Source organism: Salvia hispanica, unplaced genomic scaffold (assembly GCF_023119035.1).
Source record: "Salvia hispanica cultivar TCC Black 2014 unplaced genomic scaffold, UniMelb_Shisp_WGS_1.0 HiC_scaffold_772, whole genome shotgun sequence".
Lineage (NCBI taxonomy): Eukaryota > Viridiplantae > Streptophyta > Magnoliopsida > Lamiales > Lamiaceae > Salvia > Salvia hispanica.
This window is the reverse complement of record NW_025952546.1, coordinates 88,058-109,378: the sequence shown is the minus strand read 5'-3', so window position 1 is coordinate 109,378 and position 21,321 is coordinate 88,058. Positions and strand designations below refer to the sequence as shown.

The window sequence follows — 21,321 nt, the reverse complement described above, 5'->3', positions numbered from 1 at the left end:
GCTATTGGGCTTGTCGAGGATCGAACCACTACGTTGAGACAAATCTTTTGTTAGAATACTCGTATCTTTTGATTTGATAGTCGTCATGTTAAGTCGCTAGCTCCGTTGTGGTTATAAGAGCATTAACAATGGTTGGTCCATCTCATAATTTATTTAAAAAAATTTACTCACGTCACAGGACTCATCTCGAGTCTATCTCCTACAATAAAAGCCCATCACATAGCATATCTCGAAGTAGAACCTATATTTCTTTCGCATCATCACTATTTTATATTTTTCACTTTTAATTTAGTAAAATAAAATAATATAATAACATCAAATAAAGACAACTCAATAAAAAGTAAATTTTATTAAAAACAAACATCCTACATTTAAAAAATATCGAAAAAACATTATTATAAATAATAAAAAATATTGTGACTAGAGAGAAATAAAATATAGAGTGAGATAAAATGGAGTGGGATAAATGTGAATAATTAGTGGGCCGAGGCTTATATATAAGAGATAAAAAATGAATAAAATTAAAAAGAAGAGGAGATCTGTTGTGGTTGTGTCGATCAATCGGCCCGAGGAGGAGCCCATGGTGGGTGGCCATCGGCCCTTGCTCACAATGAAGGCCTTAGAGAGCGATGGGGAGCGATCGATCGGCCTCCATTGTAGGTGCTCTAAATATTGTTGGATACTTTGTTAATTTTGATGCTTGAATTTGACTTTTCATTTTGATAACCGAATCGTAGCATTCGTTATTTGAGTCGATCGTCGATCGGATATGCGGTGTTAAAGCGAAGTGACGGTGCAACCGGTGGTGAGTGACGAGGAGCACAACTACGAGCTGGACGGACGTCGGTGTAGAACCTTCCCTCACGGTTGAACTAGTGATGAGTGATGAGTTTGCAAAGACGCTTATAGGAATAAGTAGCCACAAAAGGTTCAACTTTAGTCCGCCATTGTGTCCAAGAGAGTGGTAGGATTTTTCTTTTTAAAACTAAAATCTATTGAACCTTCCCATGTTCGCAATTGAACCGATTGATTTATGATTCATAGCGCGGCTCAAATATCGAGGGTTTAGGGTTGAAATTGGACCGAATAATATGTTGATTTGCAGCGGAATCGATTAGTTTGATCAATTTTACAACATTGCTCGAGAGCATAGGAAGAGAATTATCAACTTAGACCAACTTCCTCGTCGTCAAGATCTCCAAATCATTGAGTCGGAAAATTCGGACGAAAGAATTTCAATGAACTAATGAATAAGAGAAGATAAGGCATTTGGCAATCGGCAATATAGTTAGTTTTACAAGACTAATAATAAGAAAAGAAGAGAAAAAAGGCAAATATCTCCTAAAAAAAATGCATGCTATATTTTGAAATAGGTGCAAATTGGATCACAAATAATACTAAAATGCCGTCTAATTTAATCCCAAAATCTCTCCCTTGCTTTATTTTAACGTTTCATTGATAGCAGACAAACTTCCAACACTGAATTGATATCAATAAATATGGTTGGAGAAAAACCAAATAATTTAAAAGATTACATCTCCCTTAAATTACCTAAGAAGATAAAATACAATGTACTTATGTAAATATATCTAGTCTGTTGTCTATTGTAGTGTCATTTTAGACTATTTAATTACTCCATTATTTAATAAGTTGTTTCCGTTGATTAATTAACACTAATTGTGAAGTAACAGTTCCACCTTCCTAAACAAATCGGAGATAATTAAAGATAGTTTTTGTATTTATAAAAAAAAACAAGATCTCTGTTATGTTTTGACGCCAATATATACAGACGCATCAATTCCTGCATATATATATATCGCATTCTCTATTCTTCACACCAAACGGTGAGAGAGAGAGATCAGCGATTTGGAGAAGAGAGTAATGGCATCATTCGACGCTTACAGCGTGAACGGCGGGTACACCACCTTTGATGATTCCTACTCCTCCGTCTTCTCCTCAGCCGACGCGCCGCCGTACTCCGCTGAAACTGACGAAGTGGCTGTGGATCATCATGCCAACGGCCACGATCCGTTCGGATTCGGGTCAAGTGATCAGCCAGTCGGATATTCCGGCACGATTCCTATCGCTAATGGCAATGGGAGCTCTCCCTTTGACATTGGGGGAGATGCACAGGGGATTTTCAGCTCGGACGGACCGATCCTTCCGCCTCCAGGTGATATGCAGGAAGAAGGATTTGCTCTTCGGGAGTGGCGGAGGTTAGAATTTTCTCTATTTGTTATTCTATTTTGCTATTCTTTTACAATTTTTTCTGTTGATTGCTCAAATGTATAGTTTGATCTGCCTTACACTGTTGCTGGATGCGTGTGAGAATTAGAATCTGAGGAGGATCTTTCATGATCGAAGTTACTTTCAATGATCAATGATTATTTATTTGTTTATTTGCTTAATGTTAATGATCTGTGTTGAAAGTTGGATCTCGCTGTAAAAATTTGTTCCGGGAAAGACAATTGTTTCCTGATAATCCTTCTAATTGAATTGAATTTTATTTCAACCGTAAGATCTCCATTGCTGCAACTGCTTATAGCTTATGAAGATGTGGCTTTAGAATCAAACATGGTAGGATTGGAATCGTTACATGAAGGACATTTATATAAGTTGTTGTCGACTACTTGTTGTGATTTTAGCTTTTCAAATGCAAGCTTAGATGTTGATGGAAGGTATTATTTGGGCCAAGTGATCTTCATGATCTTTATCATGTTAAACTTGGAATATATTGATAAAGGGAAGTAGGAAATGGCAGAGAAGAGCCTGTTTTGGATTTCATGAAATCATACTGCCCAAGCTTGAGATGAAGAGTCAGCTCAAACTAAGACTAGCAGTTACATTTTCATTGGATATTTTAAGAAACTTGATTCAAAGGTTTTAGATAATAGTAAATGCTCATCTAAGAAGGTGTATGTATATATATTGAATTATATTGCATCCTCAAACTATAGTGCAACATATATCTATTTTCTGATCAATATTGAAAGAAGCTGAACTACACTGTTTCAAAATGTTACTACTGCTTCTGTTTATTGAGGACGTAGGGGTTTATTCATTTTGTACATCCTTCCTCGTGTCCAATTCATATCAGTCAATATATACGACATCTATTTGATAATCTTTCTCTAGTCTCTATTTGTCAATAAATCTATATGAACATTGTTTTCATCTGAAAGTTATTCTGTAATTCTTTTTACTTTTGCATCCATCCTGTCATGCCTATCCTCTTGAGTACATGCAACAGTGGGGGCACCCTCAACAAGTTCCACATTCGGAATGATTTTTTACTTTGTGCTGCAGTTAATTTGTAGAATATGAATTTCATTTTAATGAATGACCAGTTGAACAATGATGTAAAATCTTAACCAAGTCAAGATGGGACTGTGTTGAAATCTTTGATGAATAGGTGTTACCAGCCTACCTGTACTCCATATCTTTTTATATGGTTCTATTAATCTGTGATAATGTTGATACAAAACGTTCTCTAATTATAGACGGGTTCAGATTGCCTAGTTGAACAATGATGCATAATTCTTGACCAATGGATGAATAGCGTTGCCATCCTACCATTACTCCATGTGTTTTAAGAGTTATATGAATCTGTGATGATTTTCTAATCATACAAGGGGGATGCAGGCAAAATGCTATTCGGCTAGAGGAGAAGGAGAAGAGGGAACAAAACATGCGGAGCCAAATCATAGAAGAAGCCGAGGAATATAAACAGTCGTTCTTTGAGAAAAGAAAGCTTAATATAGAGACTAACAAAACTACCAACCGAGAAAGAGAAAAGGTTTGTTATGGAGATAGCGAGCATGTTCTTCTTTCTTTTACCTGGATGATCGAAGCAAGTGTAACAGATGTTTCTTATGATTTTCTCAATTAAACAGATATCCCTTGCCAATCAAGAAAAGTTCCACAAAGAGGCTGACAAACAGTACTGGAAAGCCATCGCAGAACTCGTTCCCAACGAGGTGGCCAATATTGAAAAGAGGGGAAAAAGAAGGATCAAGATAAGAAGCCATCAATCACAGTCATTCAAGGGCCCAAACCTGGTAAACCAACTGATCTTTCGAGGATGCGTGGAATATTGGTGAAGCTCAAGCACAATCCCCGCCCACATGCTACCCCCCCGCCTGCTCCTGCCAAGGATGGGAAGGAAAACAAGGACGCGGAAAATGCCAAAAATGCTGCTCCTAATCCTGCCAAAGAGTCGACAGTCGCCCCTGCCAAGGGTTCTGTGCCAGACAGTGCTCCACAAATGGGGGTAGAACATGCTGCTCCAGCCACTTAACAGCCAGCTAAATAACTGGATAAGTGTTGATTTTTCTAAAATCCAATTTTCTCATCAAGATTCATTCTTTCTCCTTTCTATGTCTGCCATTGCATTTTCAGTGATGCAAGGGATGTGGAATTTTACCTCTGTATCCAGCATTTCTTTGTTGTTTGATTCATGATGTTTGTTGCTGTAAGCCTAGTGTTGAACTATCCCGGTATCGTATTAGTATCCATTCTTCCAATATAGTAGTATGATTGATCCATTCCTGTCTTTATTACCCTACCCTTTCAATTGGATTTGTGTCCTTGCATGGGAGAGAATATCAATTATTGAGAGACAATGTGACAGCAAATCTGGTTGTACCATGGAACAATAATGTAATATAGTAGTTGGAAGAATAGTATGCATAAAATATAAGAAAATCTCCAGAATCCGTGAGATTCATGCCCCCTCTATTGGTAAAAGCTAATCACAAACCACCTAGAAGCCAGAAACGCCTCATGCAAAGAACTGAATAACAAAGGGTATAAATATCATTAGCGCGAAAGGCCAACATAAAGTGGCCCTTGGAAATTAATGTGAACTCAACTAAGCTGTCGTTATTGAATTTTTGATGCTCAATCAACACACTGATTTCAGCTACTTAACTTTATCTTGGGGCTACCTCAGTGGTTGTGATGGGAAAAGAACTCATTTGGTGACTAGTTGAGGTGTCACTCGACTTATTCTTTGACACCATACCACTTTTCCGGCTTGAACCTTCGAAGAAACCAGGAGGCGTGAGTTGATCTTCATTTAGTCTTACATTTCTAGAAAGCATCTCGGTGACCTGGCTCATCAATGGCCTCCTGCTTGCATTAGCTCGAGCACAGAACAAGGCGACTTTCATATACCTGACTACCTCATCCTTTGGGAACTCCTCAAGTTCGGGATCGACAAGATCCAGCAATTTCCCTTCTTCATAAAGCTCCCAGGCCTAGGAAGCAACCATTATACATCACCAAAAGGAGGAAACAAACTTTACCAAGTAAAGCGATATAACAGATTGAACAAGTAGAAATCGAACCACATAAACTTTATATTAGTATAGATGCCTGTGATATCAAAGTAACGAGAAAATGATACGCACCCATTCCATTAGTAATTTACCGCCACCTCCATAATTAGTATTTCCACTACTTCTACCGCTTACAACTTCAAGTGTCAGAACTCCAAAGCTATAAACATCAGCCTTCAGAGTTAACTGACCGCCTAAAACATACTCTGGAGCCAGGTAACCGCTGGAAGGAACAAACCAGATACACATTTGACATTTAGCTACTATTGCTAAAAATATATGCGATTAGAATCACAAGATATAAAATGAAACATACGTTGTTCCTGCTATTTTTGTGCTGATATGAGTAATATTATCAGGAAAAAGCTTAGCTAATCCAAAATCTCCGATTTTTGGTTGGAGGTCCTCGTCCAGATGTATGTTACTAGCTTTGATGTCTCTATGCACAATGTGAGGCACAAGTTCTTCATGAAGATATGCAAGCCCTTTTGCAGTCCCCATGCAAATGGCAGACCTTTTCTCCCACTCCAATTTTATGGACTTCCGAAAACCTGTGAATACACACTGTGTAAGCTGAACATCCAATGGACAGTAGAAAATTTTTGCTTCAAGCTACTAATTACTAGCTTACCCAATAGTGCACGATCGATGCTACTGTTTTCTAAATATTCATATACCAAAATCCGGTTACGACCATAAACACAGCAACCGAGCAACTCAACAAGGTTTGGATGCTTGACATTATATATGGTGTCTATCTCAGTCATAAACTCCCGTTCTCCTTGTTTTGATTCAGCTGAAAGCACCTTCACAGCAACTCTCTTCCATTTTTTAGGACCCCCTAGGAAATATCAATGGATATAATAAGAAATAAATAGGCTATCTTAAAACTGGGACATAACAAAATTATAGTGTTAAAAAGATACACTAAAATTATATACATAGTACAACATCCTGTGAAAAACACTCCCCCATTGAACCTAATTAAGACCTCTAAGAGATGTACTTTTAAGTGATACCACCAATAGCTGGACATTTAAAAGCAATAAGTAGGCTCCAAAGTGCTAAATATATGAATGAAATTTGACTTTATATCTAAGGTCAAGCCTCTTTGACAGTAATACCGAGAATAGTTACATTTTAATAAAACGATAATGCATCGTTCAGTCAATCAGCTAAACAGTTTCGATGTACGTGTGAAGGGAAACAACATGTTGCATTGAGTGACACCTTGTAAACTGTACCGAAACCTCCTCTTCCTATCTTGTTACTTCGATGAAAGTTGTTTGTTGCTCCTACCAGTAAATTGTAGGTGAATTTTTTGTCTTTGCAATTGAGACCTCTGCACCATAATGCATCTAGAATATGTTAGAAAAATGACAGAAAATTAGGCAAGGTGCCCAACCAACCATAGTTATCCAATCAAGGTTCAAATGTTCAATCTTCAGCACTTACTGCCCAAAAACTTAAGGTTCCTAATTAGACTGCAAATGCAACTCCACTGGGCTTGCGATACGAACTCACACACCTCATGCAGCATGATACCAGCGATAACACTAGGAGGAATTAATTAATTAATATCTGTTTTGTTGGGTGTTAAATTCAATAAGTTTTCCAGGTTGTAGAAAGATAATGCAGACAGCACTTTTCCAGTGCAACTCCTAGATCTTCATTTATCCGAGCACGACCGATTCATAATATTTTTTCCATACAACAGGTTTATTAAGTATTTACCTTCTTCAGCTTGTATGGATTCATTAGCATGCTTGTCGCGTCTCTTTGGTATCGAAGATGAAGTACCAAAGCAGCTACAACTCATTTCCTCCTAATCCAACTCAGGTGACTTTCGATCTGGACAACAAACGACCAAGACATTTCCATTAGCCATCAAGTTTGCACCCACATTGCTTCCAAAATCAGCTTTCTTAGGCCTGCACACATTTAAACATCACAGTAACAAGAAAAATCTTACCACGATCTTATATACTCCAGAAACGAAGTTAAAAATTGTCTGTTTCTGCAGATGGATACAAGTGAGTGATTTAAATCTTTACTACAATGCAAAGCCCTTCACTTCATACTACGTAATGCATCTCAAGTCATTCAAGAAAACTATGTGATAATAGGTGAGTGATTAAATTCCCTGAAATTTATCGCTGAGCCATATATAGGAAATTTAGATGTTTGAATAGAAGTTATGGTGATTGATTAACCATTTGAGTTATATGATACCTATAACGTATAGGTTGACACTAGTAACCACATTTTAAAATCATCCGCATACTGATTTTCTATCACAAACACACACACACACACAAAACACACAGTGGCTTCAAAAGATTTCAATTTTTCTTTATAGAGTACTTTTTGTTTCTACTTTCTAGTTTTCCATTTCTATGGTAATTTTGGGGGAAATTTTTTATTGTTGGTTTATAATTGACGTATTAGTTATTACTCCCTCCGTTCCCATTAGAGTCCACTTATGACGGACGTAGTTTTAAGAATGTAAAAAAAGTTGGTTGAAAAAGTTAGTGGAATGTGTGACCCATTTTTATATTGATTTATAATAAAATGTGAGTGAATTGAGTTAGTGAAATGTGTGACTTACTTACTATTTATGGTAAAAATGAAGTGTGACTCTTAATTGGGGATGGACCAAAATGAAAAAGTGTGACTCTTAATGGACGGGAGGAAGTACATTCAATTACTTTCTAGTTTTCCAAGTTTTGAACATAATTAAGTAAATTACATTCAATTACTCCATATAATGTTATTGTAATTACAAAAATAAACAGAAAAAGAAAAGTCAATGTTGTCAGGCTGTTCGATATACCTAAACCGTTTGATTTGTACGGAACATATGAATATCCTTGCTCATGGTTTTGTTTTATTTCGTTTGATCAGAATAAAAACGGGTAAATGAGTTACTTTTGTCCTAGAAAAAAATATTACTCCCTACGTCCCTGCGTAGTTGAGCGTATTCATTTTTTAGTTGTCGCACTATAGCTAAGTTTTTTATTTTGGTAAAAAATACGAACTTTTATTCTCTCTTAATTTCTTTCTCCTACTTTATTCTCTTTTCATCGCTTAACTTTCCTACTTTATTCTTCCTTACACCTAACTCACTTTTAACACAATTTCTTAAAATCGTGATGCAAAAGAATATGCCTCTACTACGAGGACAAAGGGAGTACATTTGTTTTTAATTTGTCCCACTAAAGATATAAACATTTCTATTTTAAAAGAAAAGCTCTCTCATATTAATATAAAAATTATATTTTTTTCTTCACTTCACAAACAAAACAAAACCTCCTAAATTCCCGTATCATTCCAGTGACATCTTTTATGCGACGGATGGAGTTCTATATTACTCCCTCCGTTCCACGGTAGTGGAGACATTTCTTTCGCACGGAGATTTAAGAAAAATGTGTGTAATGTATTAAATAAAAAGATAATAGAGGAAAAAGTAGAGAGATAAAGTAAGAGAGATGGGAAAATAAATTAGAAGAAATGTGTTGATTTTTACTAAAAGAGAAATGACTTCACTACTATAGAATGGATGGAGTATAATTTTATCTCCGCTAAAAACAACATACAATATATATACTCCACCCATTTTGAAAATAAGAACTTTGAAAAAATGATACGGATTTTAATGCAAAATTGATAAAATAGTAGAATTAGTATTAATGAATTGTAGAGTCCATTCTCATAAATGGAGAATTTCTATTTTTATGAAACGAATGAATAGTTTTATAGTCATAATAATATGGATCTCAATCATGTTATGGTCGGCATATAGAAAATGAACTTTGAATCAAACTCCACACTCATTTTAACATGTTATAAAATTTTATTTTTTATCGTATTGTATTTGTTTTACTTTGCAGATGTAAATATTCACAATCTAAACATATTTGGTTACTTATCGATAAATGTTGGAATGTCTGTCCGAAAGTTTTCTTATATGAGGACACTAATGACATTGGTGCGACTTAATGATTATTACTCCCTCCGTCCGCGATTAGGAGTCTCGTTTTTCTATTTTGATTTGTCCACCAATAAGAATCACAAACTTTTACTATAAATGGTAAGTGAGTTTCTTATTCCACTATTTTTTATACGAGTATTTCTTAAAATCTCCACCGAACTCAATAGAACTACTATTCGTGGAAGGATTAATTATTTCTTAATCTTCGTAAATAATATTGAGCATGAGATATTAATTAAACATTGCTTTGATTTATTAAAAGATGTAGATTTTTCATAACTCATAGTATATTTAGGAAATGATTAACGTTTAGCGGTATTAGGATTATTATTGCGATGAATTGTGTATTCATAAGAGTCTAATTTGATAATATCCTCAAAAGGTGTTCATAAAATATTTTATTATTAAAGTAAACACGACTAATTAAAATTTATTGATGAATATAAATGATGTTTTTGTGCTAAACCACACTTTGATAGAAGATGTTAATTAATTATTTCAGATATCAAATTTAAATTTATGCTCAAATTATTAGTAAAGGTTCAACAGCGTGGCTCGGTCTTAGCCTCTTCGGTTCTTTGATCGGACTCATTATAATAAGACTAGACATAAACCATAATCCTGTATTATCCAATTTTCAAAAACTTCCCTTTGGGAATTTCAAATTTTCACTCTTCTCCGAGTTGAAGTCCTACTTTCTTTCTAGTCGAGTCATATATAACTTAATAAACTCTGCCACACAAATGTCAAATAAAGAGTTTGTGGAAAACAAATACTCCAAGATTCGCCATAGAGTACGAAACATCATGTGAAGGAGTCGCGGTCCATGCATAATTCTTTGGAAAATCATCAATAGTATGTTTGACTAACTTTAAAAATCATGTTTTGGAATTTAATTATTTTATACCCCTTCCGTCCCACCATAAGCAGACGCTCAGTTTTGCACTCGTGTTGAAAAAATGATTAAAGTGGCGAACATGTAAAGTAGAGAGAGAACAAATTGTTCGCGTTCTATGCATGCAATTGTTCGGTGAATTAATCGATTTGTTAGTCTTGACGCAAATCCTAACAAAGCAGTTAACTCTATCAGATTGTCGGACTATTTTATGAGCCATTTGAGTCATAATTTGTCGGGTTACAATTATCATTTAAATTTTAAATTTCAGGTTTCGCCCAACCTATCAAATCAACCCTGATTCAAAATTTCTTACAATTTTAAAAATAATACAAAAAAAAAATAAGTGTTATTTTTACTCAAAAACTATTTTTCTTTACAACTCTCAAAAGGCAAAATACACAATTTTCTAGTAATAATTATTTTTAATTTTCATATACAATAACCATAAAAGTCAAATAAAAAAATGAAGTAAGAACAACTTTAAAATAATAAATTTCAAAAAACTAAGGAGAAGTGGACAACAGACTTATCAGAGAAAAAGCAAAGCAAAAGAAAGAGAAGAAAGAGCGGAAAGAGGAAGAAACACAATCAATGGGGATCTGCTCACTTGTCTTCCCCTTAACCCCCAAATCCAATCATCCCGTCCACCTTCCCTCTCCTCACTACAGTCATTCCTGTCGCCTTCAATTGTGACTTTCTCACCTCTCCTTTCACTCTCTCTCTCCACCTATACCAATTATACTAGTATATATTAGGGTTTTTGGTCAATTGGTGTTCTTTCTAAATGAATGACACCACCAATTCCAATTCCAGCAACCACCAGGATACCTCCACCATCAGCCACTAACGAATCCGACCTCCAGCCATCTTCTCCTGGATCTGCCTCTTCCGATAAAGCAGACGCAGGGAGGACCCGAGGAGGACGTGGTGATGACGGAAAAGGACACTCCAGTAGCTGCGCCTGCCAGCTCCACTGACGATTCTGTGGATGATGATTCCGCCACCCCAGCCACCGTTTCACATCAAGCTTAAGCAGCCCAAGTCGAATTTGCTGCATAAGATGACGTTCCCAGCTCTGCCGAACCTTTAGGTGTGTTTTGAGATTAATTTTGGTGAATTACTGGTTGTAACCATTCTCAGTCAGTGTTAATTAGCTTTGTTGGACTATTATTCTTATGTTTCGTGAGGGTGTGTGTGGATGATTTGGTGCTTTCCTAAACCGTATTTTGCATCTCAAATAATTTCCTTTTCTCTGTCTTATTTGATATTTGTGTTGGTTATCTTGCAGTGTTGTTGCTTGGTGTGGGAAGTTGAATTGCATAGCTTGTGCATCAGAAACCTGTTAAGAATTCCGAGGGTCATGCCATAATATTTTGCACCTTCTTTCTATGCATCTTAGTCGCACCATATCTATTCAAAGATACTTTCTTCAGCCACTGCTTTGTTTTGAACAATTTTTCTTGCTACAACATTATATACTTATTTTTGATATATATCTTTAGAGTGTGTTCCAACTGAAGCCTACAAAAGAATTTCATATTCCCAACTATTAATAGTACAATAGTTCCCATACTCCCTTGGTGGTTACCACTGTCACAGTGCCTTTCATAATCGTAAAACAATGAATAACCTTGGTTGAATCCCTTATCGTAGGAGACTAAGTGGACATATGGCAAAGGATTGGTTGTGTTTTGATTTATTGCTTTGTTTGGTTTCTTTACTTCATGTTCTTGGCTATATTGTGTTTGAATGGTTGATCACCACACGAGCATGTCTATTTGCTAAGCCAAGACTTGAGATGGGTTTGAAGCTGAAGAATAGGAACATAGAGCATAGTTTCAATAGAGAAACTGAGGTTGAGAGGGTAATTGTAATTTAGATCCTTGGTGCATTTTGGGAGTTTAGTTAGGGGACTATAGCTAAACTTGAGACCAGGTTAGGTGATTGGGGCCCATAAGACTCAATTGGTTGAGTCTAGAGTTGCTATTTGCAAGTCTATAAGTCTAGTTCTTAGAAGTGTTGTTAGGGGCACGTGGCACCGGGCGTAAAGATAAGCTGGGGCGAAGCGGAACCCACGAATTGAAGCTTGCTAATAGAACCAGCATGAGTTTTAAGAAATGTAAAAGGAAGATAGTTGAAAATTTAAGAATATGATTCCTACTTTTATAGTATTAGTTTTATGTAATAAAATTTGAGTGAAAATATGATTTAATCTTTAATAGATTTGATTTAGATTAAAATCTTTAGTAGTATGATTAATCTTCTACGTTCTCTATAAATAATCCTCAAACAATTGAGAGGTATCCAACGGATCATTCACTTTATGTTCGACAAGTGCCGTGAGATTTGGTTTTGTTCCTCTCTGGTCAGTGACTTGTCCCTTTCATGTAGACCCCGGATGTACATGGAGGTGTTGGTGGGGCATTTTCCTTCCTCAGTTTATAGCAATGGTATTTTTCTTCAAATTTGAAAATTTATTTTATATTTTCCTTTAAATGCTCCTTCACATTACTACAAAACTCTATTTATAAACATATTTTTTGCCCCTCCTTACGTCAAATCCTGGCTCCGTGTGGAGGTGTTTTTGATACGTGTTGGGAAACGTTGGTTGGTTGGGCGGACGACGATCGAAAAGCCTGCAGCTGGCAATCATCATGTAATAATCAATATTGTATTGATCAATTTGATATTGCATTTTTCTGTAGCTAGTTTAAACATCTACTGGACAATGTTATCTATCCAGAATATGTTGCTCAATATATTGCATCTCTCTCTCTCTGTCTGTCTCTCTCCCTCGTTTTGTATAAATGGCTGTTCTCTGCTCGATATATGCTGCTAGACTAGATAATATGACCCACAATGTTGACTCGTAAACAAGTTTGTAACTGTTGATAGTTGGAAATGCGTATGCTTTGTGCTGATGCTTATTATTCATTATATTCTTTATAGTTCAACTGCAAATCCTCCATTTTGGATCCCTATACATATAGTCATACCTGAGCGACCTACTGAATGCACAGTTTTCAATGTCATGCAGGTATAGTCTCCCGACTTCGCATTTTTATTACAATTTTGATGCATGGTTGAAAACTCATCTTCATTTTGCACCAATATGATGCTTCTTTCTTTTCTATACTTTTTTGTTTGAGTGCTTCTATTCATCTTTATAATAGTGAGAGTTTCAAGAGACAAGTAGATAATGCTTATAAGACAAATTGGTATCCTACTGTTTATTTGAAAGGGATGCTATCGCTGTATTCCAACTAGATGGCTGGTTTTATTTTTTTTGACAGATTCACCTCGTGACTCTGTTCAGTTCATTAGTGGTCGCCTACTTCATGTCCGTGCACTGCTCATAGCTAATTTCCATGGACGGATAACCATTTGGACGTAGCCTTCCCAGGTATACAAATATTGAGTCTGCTTGAAAATTAGTGGCCTTTGTCACAGTTGTAGAGCTGGATTGTGAGTGACAATGCATTGTGCTTGGAGCAGTTATCATCTACCATATATCCTGAGATTTTATTTTATTTTATTTTATTTTATTTCTGACTCATCTGCATTACAATCCTTTTGATTTGGTGCTTTCTGTTCAAGGGACGGCAAATCTTGTAAAGAAGCTAGTTGCTGGCAGCTTGAATATGAATGGCGCCAGGATATTGCATTGTAACAAAGTGGCTCTCAGGAGCTTCTCTGTATGTATACCTTTGATCATCTTAGATATGGAGAGAATTTAGGAAATATTTTATGACTCATGCTAACCTTTGTTTGTTGCAAAACTAGTATAGGGAACTCTCGGCCAGATCTAGTGGTTCCACCAAGTCTACATTTGAGGAAGAGAATTCCTTTCGCAGCAACCACATGCTCCAGGTTCATCTTTTGTTTTCGCATTGTTTTCTTTGGTGTATATCGCTCTGTTATTATTTTTTGTTCATCTTTTTGTGATCTTGGCATCTTTGCAGGATATAGATAACTAAATTTATATATTCAGATACTCTTCTTTGCTGTTTCATAATCTATATTTAACTGAAAGTAGCTGCTGATGTTATATTTACAACAATTTTCAGAATCTATAAGGGTCCTCAATGAGTAGTAATTCTGAATTTCTAATCTTTGTTCTGCTGCATGTAGAGAGGAAAATGACGAGGAAAAACATTCATTTGACTCTTATTAAGAAATAACAGCAATTGGAGATTACTCACATCTTGATTCGAACTGTCTACTGTAATCCATTAGCCAAGTATAGTTAACCATAAGATAAGTTCCTTGATCAATCTTGTTTCTAAATTACATCTGAGCAATTTTCTTTACATCTGGTGACAGCTGGTTGGCCAAATTTTCTTTGTGTTTGCTCTATTTTTCTCTTCGGGCTCTGTTCAGCTACACTGATCCCAATGCACCAATCAGAGTGGTGCTCCTTCCAAGTGGTTTTGCACCAGTAAAAGGGCTTTTGGGTGCTGGACCTAGTGGAATCATGGCTGCTGATGCTATTGTCACAGATTCTGGAGCATTGCATGTGGCTGGAGTCCCCATAGTAACCATCAACTGTTGTTGTTTGGGAAGTAACACCTGGCCCTGGAAATGGTTTCCAAGCCATTCCCAAAACAGAGATGTGAACAATGAAGTTCCCCCTCACTCAATCCTCCTTCCTGGATGGTTTGCCCTCTGGCTGCATATCTGTTTAGCTGGCAGGAGTATTTGTTATTAGAAGCAAAACAAGGTGTGAAAAAGACAGAACAGGATTACAGTGATGTTGGTAATACTTCATTGTTCTCCTGTTTCCAACTTTTCTGCATATGTCAGCCCTGAAGCTGCTGCTCAGTCGGCAGCTACAGCAACTTGGGGTTCTGGTGTCACTGCAGTTGCCTTCGATCCAACATGTGGTGGTTCTGTAATCTCTGTTGTGATAGTTGAAGGTATTTACTTTGATACTAACAGGCCCACATCTTTTTTTTGCCTTTACATTTTCACTTGAATTCTCATCAGCTGTGGACCTACATATAGGCTGATTTATGCTTGTTACATCCACTTTGAGTAACATTATTCATTATTCATTATTCATATGCATGCGTTCTTTCTACAACGACATTTTTCGGGGAAGAGAGGGTCTGTGCCCTGGTCACTCACCTCTACATTAGCAACAGAATACAAGAAAAGAGAACACATTTGAGAGTGACAGAATACCTTTTGACGTTTTTACTGTAGTGGTGGAAATTATTTGTCAAGTTGTTGTGTGTTTAACTGTTTATCAAAATGTAATGGCTTTGAGTCTCTGCAGGGCAGTACATGTCCCCCTATGATCCTGACGAAGGTCCTTCTGTCAATGGCTGGAGAGTTCAACGTTGGGAATCATCTGTAGAGAATGTAGTGATCCATCAGATTTTTGGGAATCCTAGCTCTAATTTTGGTGGCCAGGCACCTAAGCAAACAGTTTGGGTGAGTAAAGTGAATAAATGCATACCAGCACCTAGTGAGTTCAAATGTCCTGGAGGAGTGGCCATACCACCAATCCGTGATGGAAAAGTAACTCCTGAATCTGCTGTTGAGAAAAGAGTCAGTTTTGATCCTTTTGATCTGCCTAGTGATATAAGAACGCTTGCTCGGATAGTGTACTCTGCTCATGGTGGTGAGATTGCTGTTTCTTTTCTTCAAGGTGGGGTTCATGTTTTCTCTGGTGCAAACTTCGCAGCTGTTGATAGCTACCAGATTAATGTTGGCTCCGCCATTGCTGCTCCGGCATTTTCTTCTACCAGTTGCTGTTCAGCATCTGTTTGGCATGATGGTAGCAAGGATTGTACTATATTGAAAATTATACGGGTGCTTCCTCCTGTTCCTAGTAGTCAAGCAAAAGCCAACTCTGCATTGTGGGAGCGAGCTATTGCTGAGAGGTATGTTGAGTAGATAGTTGAAAGGTGGTTCTGTTGAACATAATCCTACATTGGCTGATATATATTGACTCTGCCTGTATTATATTGAGTACGAATTGGTTTTGTAATTCTGCATGTCACACCTCTGAATCTTTTGACTTCATGCCTGTGTAGGTTTTGGTGGAGTCTTTTGGTAGGAGTTGATTGGTGGGATGCAGTTGGCTGCACACAGAGTGCTGCAGAGGATGGGATTGGTAAGAGAGCTTAGTTCCTCTATTCAGGTTGTAAAGTTATACTGTCCAAGTATACAGCAGCACCATAGGCTGATAGTGGAACAAAAGCATTCTCATGTAATCATGTCCCAGTGACAGGATGGCGCAAGTTTTGGCATGTTCAATGAACTGATAAGCATATGGGTCTGGAATAGAAACTAGTCATTTTGCACTCAGCCCCTAAAAACCAAAACAAAAAGGGAGAAAGAAAATTCATACTCCTTCCGTCCCATAAAAATAGGCCATATTTCCTTTTTTCCGTCCTGTGGAAATAGTCCATATGCATTTATGGCAACAATTTCTCCCTTTTTCACTTTATCATTTATAGGCCCCACCATCCACTACACAATTTCAACTACTTTATCTTCTCTCTTACTTTACCAATTTGGCGATAAAACCCGTGCCAACTCTAAATGGCCTATTTCTGTGGAACGGAGGGAGTATTAATTTCCATTGTGTGTCAGACCGATTTTAATTGTCGTTGCAGAATTTGAATCCAACATCCACATAGGGGGGCTTTTACTTTTGGATGATAGCTTCGATTTACAATGCATAGGATTGAGTTTTGAAGAATTACATGATCTAATAAGCTCAAAGTATGTGATCGGTTACCCACTATTATTTTTATATATGCAACCTATCACTTAATGCAAATAGCCTTTCATGCACACCCTCCTACTAATATGGATAGGGAAAGAATAACTGGAGTGAATAAATAAGTTCACCTTAGTTGGATATTTTATGTTTAAATATGGTTTTGCTTCTTACTGATTTGTGTACAATTTACATTCCAGTATCGCTGAACAGTGTCATTGCTGTACTGGATGCTGACTTCCACTCCCTTCCCTCAACTCAACACAGGCAGCAGTATGGACCTGTATGTTAGTTGGTGCTCGTTTTCAATTTCTTGTTTTGATTATATGATAGAAAGCTGAGTGTAAATCTTTGTATGACTTGAAACTTACATAATATTTATCTGGAAATGCAGAGTTTGGACAGAATAAAATGTAGGCTTCTTGAAGGCACGAGTGCTCAAGAGGTTAGAGCCATGGTCCTTGACATGCAAGCAAGGTTGTTGTTGGACATGCTCGGTAAAGGAATTGAATCAGCTTTAATAAATCCTTCAGCTCTGGTGCAAGAACCTTGGCAAGCATCTGGTGAGACACTATCTAATATTGATGCTGATGCAATGGCTGTTGATCCAGCGCTTGTTCTAAGTATCCAGGTTTGTCTCTTTTAGCTTGTTGCCTTATCTTCTTGATATTCTTTATATTTCTTGCATTTCCCATGTGCAATTGACATGTATATGTTTTGGTGTTTCATTAATAGTGCCAACCTTAGTAACTGTGTGATGATTCAGGCTTATGTTGATGCGGTCCTTGATCTGGCTTCACACTTCATTACACGTTTGCGACGATATGCAAGCTTCTGTCGTACACTGGCAAGTCATGCCGCTACCTCAGGTACAGGTGGGAGTCGTAATTTGGTGACGAGCCCTACACAAAGTACTACTGCTCCTGCAACAACTCAGGGTAAGTATACAATGTTAGTCCCAGATATGGTTACAAGATTCTTGTCTGCATAAAAGAATTTTACTGCCCTCAGCTTGAGCGATAAGTGGGTGTCCTTGTCTTTTATTTTCTCCCGACCTTTGAATATCCTTGTGCGCTTCATCTTCAGCTTCACAAGGTGGAACCACAAGCTCCACAGGTAGTACTCAGATGCAAGCCTGGGTACAAGGGGCTATTGCAAAGATCAGTAGTACAAATGATACCGCTGTTCCAAGCACAGCTCCAAACCCTATAAGTGGCCCTTCAACATTTATGCCAATCAGTATCAACACAGGAACGTTTCCAGGAACTCCAGCTGTTCGGCTCATTGGAGACTGCCATTTCCTTCATCGATTATGCCAACTTCTGCTATTTTGTTTTTTCTTTCGGCGAACACAACTTCCCCGCTTTATTGGAGCTGCTCAAAGAAATAACGATTCGTCGGTCCAAAAGCCTCAGATTGGTATTTTGAGCAAATCAGAAGAAACCAACTCAATAACTGTAAAACCTGCATCGACTGCTATCAGATCAGAAGAAACACAGCCAAGGACTGGGCAGGTAGGAAATGGTGTGAAGGCACCCGAAGAAGGTCCAACTAGCCGGTCAAGATTAGGTTCCGGTAATGCTGGTCAAGGATATACGTTTGAGGAGGTACAGTTGTTGCAACATTTTATTTTCAAGATAGGGAAATGAACTAGAAATTCTCAGTTTTGCATGAGCAGTTTTGAATCAATAATCTTTTTCAATCTGAACTTCTTAATACTATAAATGTAGCATTACATCATCATGCTACACCTTTACTTGCTACTTGCATTTAATATTTCCATTATTTGATAAAAGACGATTGTTACCACAAGCAAGTAACATTACTAAAGTACTTATTTACTCATTGGGATGACGCATGGAGAAACTCTCTTTGATAATTTTGTTTGCAATTTACCCTGAGTTGCTTTGTTTATATCTTCGGTTTATATGATATCCATGCAGGTGAAAGTCCTCTTCCTTATACTTATGGATCTCTGTCGAAGGACATCAGGATTGCAACATCAACTGCCACTTTCACAGGTGGGGAGCAGCAACATCCAAGTCCGCCTTCATTACATTGATGGTAACTACACAGTTCTACCAGAGGTTGTTGAAGCTTCACTTGGCCCTCATATGCAGGTACATTATGGTAGATGAAGTTATACTTGTTGTCTGTGGTTCTGTAGCCCGAGCATTTTAAACTAATAAAAGGCATATTAATCACTGATATAATGGTCTTCCACTTATGCTGTACTGCAGAATATGCCCCGGCCTAGAGGTGCAGATGCTGCAGGTCTGCTTCTTCGTGAGTTGGAACTCCACCCTCCAGCTGAAGAATGGCACAAGAGGAATATGTTTGGAGGACCCTGGTCAGATCGAGATGGCACAAGTGTATCAGATGAGGGCACTAAATACAGCAGCTCATCTGAAAATGTAGATGCTCATAATGGAACTCACACCCTGTGGCCGAGAAAGCGCAGGATGTCAGAACGAGATGCAGCTTTTGGATTGAATACCTCAGTCGGCCTTGGAGCATACTACGGTATCATGGGATCCCGGAGAGATGTTGTAACTGCTGTCTGGAAAACAGGGCTTGAAGGAACTTGGTACAAAGTAGGTTGCCATTTATCATTGAGCTTGACCTCTCGTGTAATATCTTCTTCGTCTGTTGTTTCTGAATATCCTATTTGGTTGCAGTGCATAAGATGCTTGCGGCAGACGTGTGCATTTGGTTCGGCTACTACTCCCTCAAATCAGAACGAGAAAGAAATATGGTGGATCAGCCGCTGGGCATACGGGTGCCCAATGTGTGGCGGAACATGGGTTCGGGTCATCTAGTTAAACAACCACCTCTCTTTCAATGTAGAACATTTGGTAATGGTTTGCTTCACATTTTTCTGTATATAATGTAGGATTAGAATATTAATCTGTGTTTCACATCAATTTTGTGAACAAGATTTTATCATTAGTTTAAACTCTGGTTTTGTGATAATCAGCCATCTCATTCTTAAATCATCAACTCACTGATACTACTACTAATAATGTCATAACAACTACTCCACAAACGAAGTCCAGAACTAACACCATATTTACATTTGTAAAAATAATAATTATAATTATAATAATAAAAAATAGAACCAAAAACCCAAATTTAGGTTCCGACAACAGGGGATTAATAATCAAAGACACAATAAAGATCGAATTATTAAAAAAGAAAAACTAAAAGAAAAAAAAAAGAGAAAAGAAATTATGTGTGCTGAGTTGAAAAGAATGATGAGGATTGATAGGATCAGCCCCAGGTTGCCCAGTTAGCAGAACTTCCAACGCGGGGCATGCTGTTAACCTTAGAATATGCATCCACTGCGAAATACGATCCGCACATTGCGCCTTCGCTGTCGATTCTCGGCATCGCCTTCATCTTATGCATCGGGTGCTCGAAGCTTATCAATCCTTTATCGCTATGGTACAAGCATCCTGCATTTTCCAATTTCTCACCTTACTAACCAATTTACTAATTAATCCTAGATTTGATTTATCAACACGAGTATATGATATATCCATACCAGGTGGAAATGGAGCATACGATTTTCTGCAGCTCGCTTTTATAAGGCCGACATTATCCGATATCATCACCGATCCATCGGACGAAACGCCCCAAAACAAATTCAACGCCTTATCGGCACCCTACATTTCAAATTTTTAAAAACACACCAATTCGTAAAATCAATTGAACGAGACGACGATTATGAGAGATCGAGAAAACGCATTCGACTGCTTACGAGAGCAGCAAAGACAGTGCCATATTTGTGATCGTAGATGACAAATGCGAAGCTGCCTTCGAGCTCCTTGAGGACCTGATGCGCGGGCATGGGGCTGCGGTCGCGGAGAGTCCGGTACGCCTCGATCACAAACAGCGCCTCATTTGCGCACTTTGTCAGCCCGTACTGCTTGTTCAGCAGGCACAGGTTCTTCAAATCCCCCATGAAAATGCAGTACACGTCATCCACCCCCGAGAACAAGCTGCGATCATCGCCACATTTCAAAATTCAAATCAACCAAACCAAAATTCATTCAATCGTAAGGCGATTGTGCCGATTTTACCTTCGATAGCGGGTAAACTGAGGTGCGGCGTGTGCTAGGGCGGCCTTGTCGACGAATTGAACGGAGTAGGCATTTTTGGGGTTTGAATCTAAGAAATCCTTCAGAGTGTCATCTGGAGTCTTGGATCTGACGGAGGCTGCCGTTGGGGCTGGGCTGTGTAGCTCGCGCGGTGGATCAATCACGCCGTTCCTGAATATAGACAGCATTTTTACCAATTTAATTTCTCTCTCTAGAGATGGAAATGGTATAAATAAAAGCAGATGGATGAATGGGAAATG

At 37.8% G+C, this 21,321-nt stretch overlaps 1 protein-coding gene and 3 pseudogenes across 1 annotated transcript; 2 read left to right on the top strand and 2 right to left on the bottom strand.

Moving 5' to 3' along the window:
- The first annotated feature begins 1,850 nt into the window (after positions 1-1,850).
- On the top strand, positions 1,851-4,500 carry LOC125200016 (annotated as a pseudogene).
- Positions 4,501-4,931: 431 nt separating this feature from the next.
- LOC125200011 lies at positions 4,932-6,872 on the bottom strand (annotated as a pseudogene).
- Positions 6,873-7,130: 258 nt separating this feature from the next.
- On the top strand, positions 7,131-19,934 carry LOC125200010 (annotated as a pseudogene).
- Positions 19,935-20,035: 101 nt separating this feature from the next.
- LOC125200013 (stem-specific protein TSJT1-like) lies at positions 20,036-21,321 on the bottom strand. The gene is made up of 4 exons (XM_048097821.1): positions 21,044-21,321; positions 20,722-20,962; positions 20,506-20,626; positions 20,036-20,416 (listed from the first exon to the last, which is right to left on the bottom strand). Exons 1-4 carry the CDS (start codon positions 21,247-21,249, stop codon positions 20,232-20,234), a joined length of 753 nt encoding a protein of 250 aa, XP_047953778.1. The 5' UTR covers positions 21,250-21,321; the 3' UTR covers positions 20,036-20,231.

Coding starts and splice junctions, on each gene's coding strand:
- LOC125200013 (XM_048097821.1), bottom strand. CDS start 21,249: ATGCTGTCTATATTCAGGAACGGCGTGATTGATCCACCGCGCGAGCTA. Junction 20,627..20,721: donor GCACTGTCTTTGCTGCTCTC/GTAAGCAGTCGA, acceptor TTTGAAATGTAG/GGTGCCGATAAGGCGTTGAA. Junction 20,417..20,505: donor GTATGCTCCATTTCCACCTG/GTATGGATATAT, acceptor TGGAAAATGCAG/GATGCTTGTACCATAGCGAT.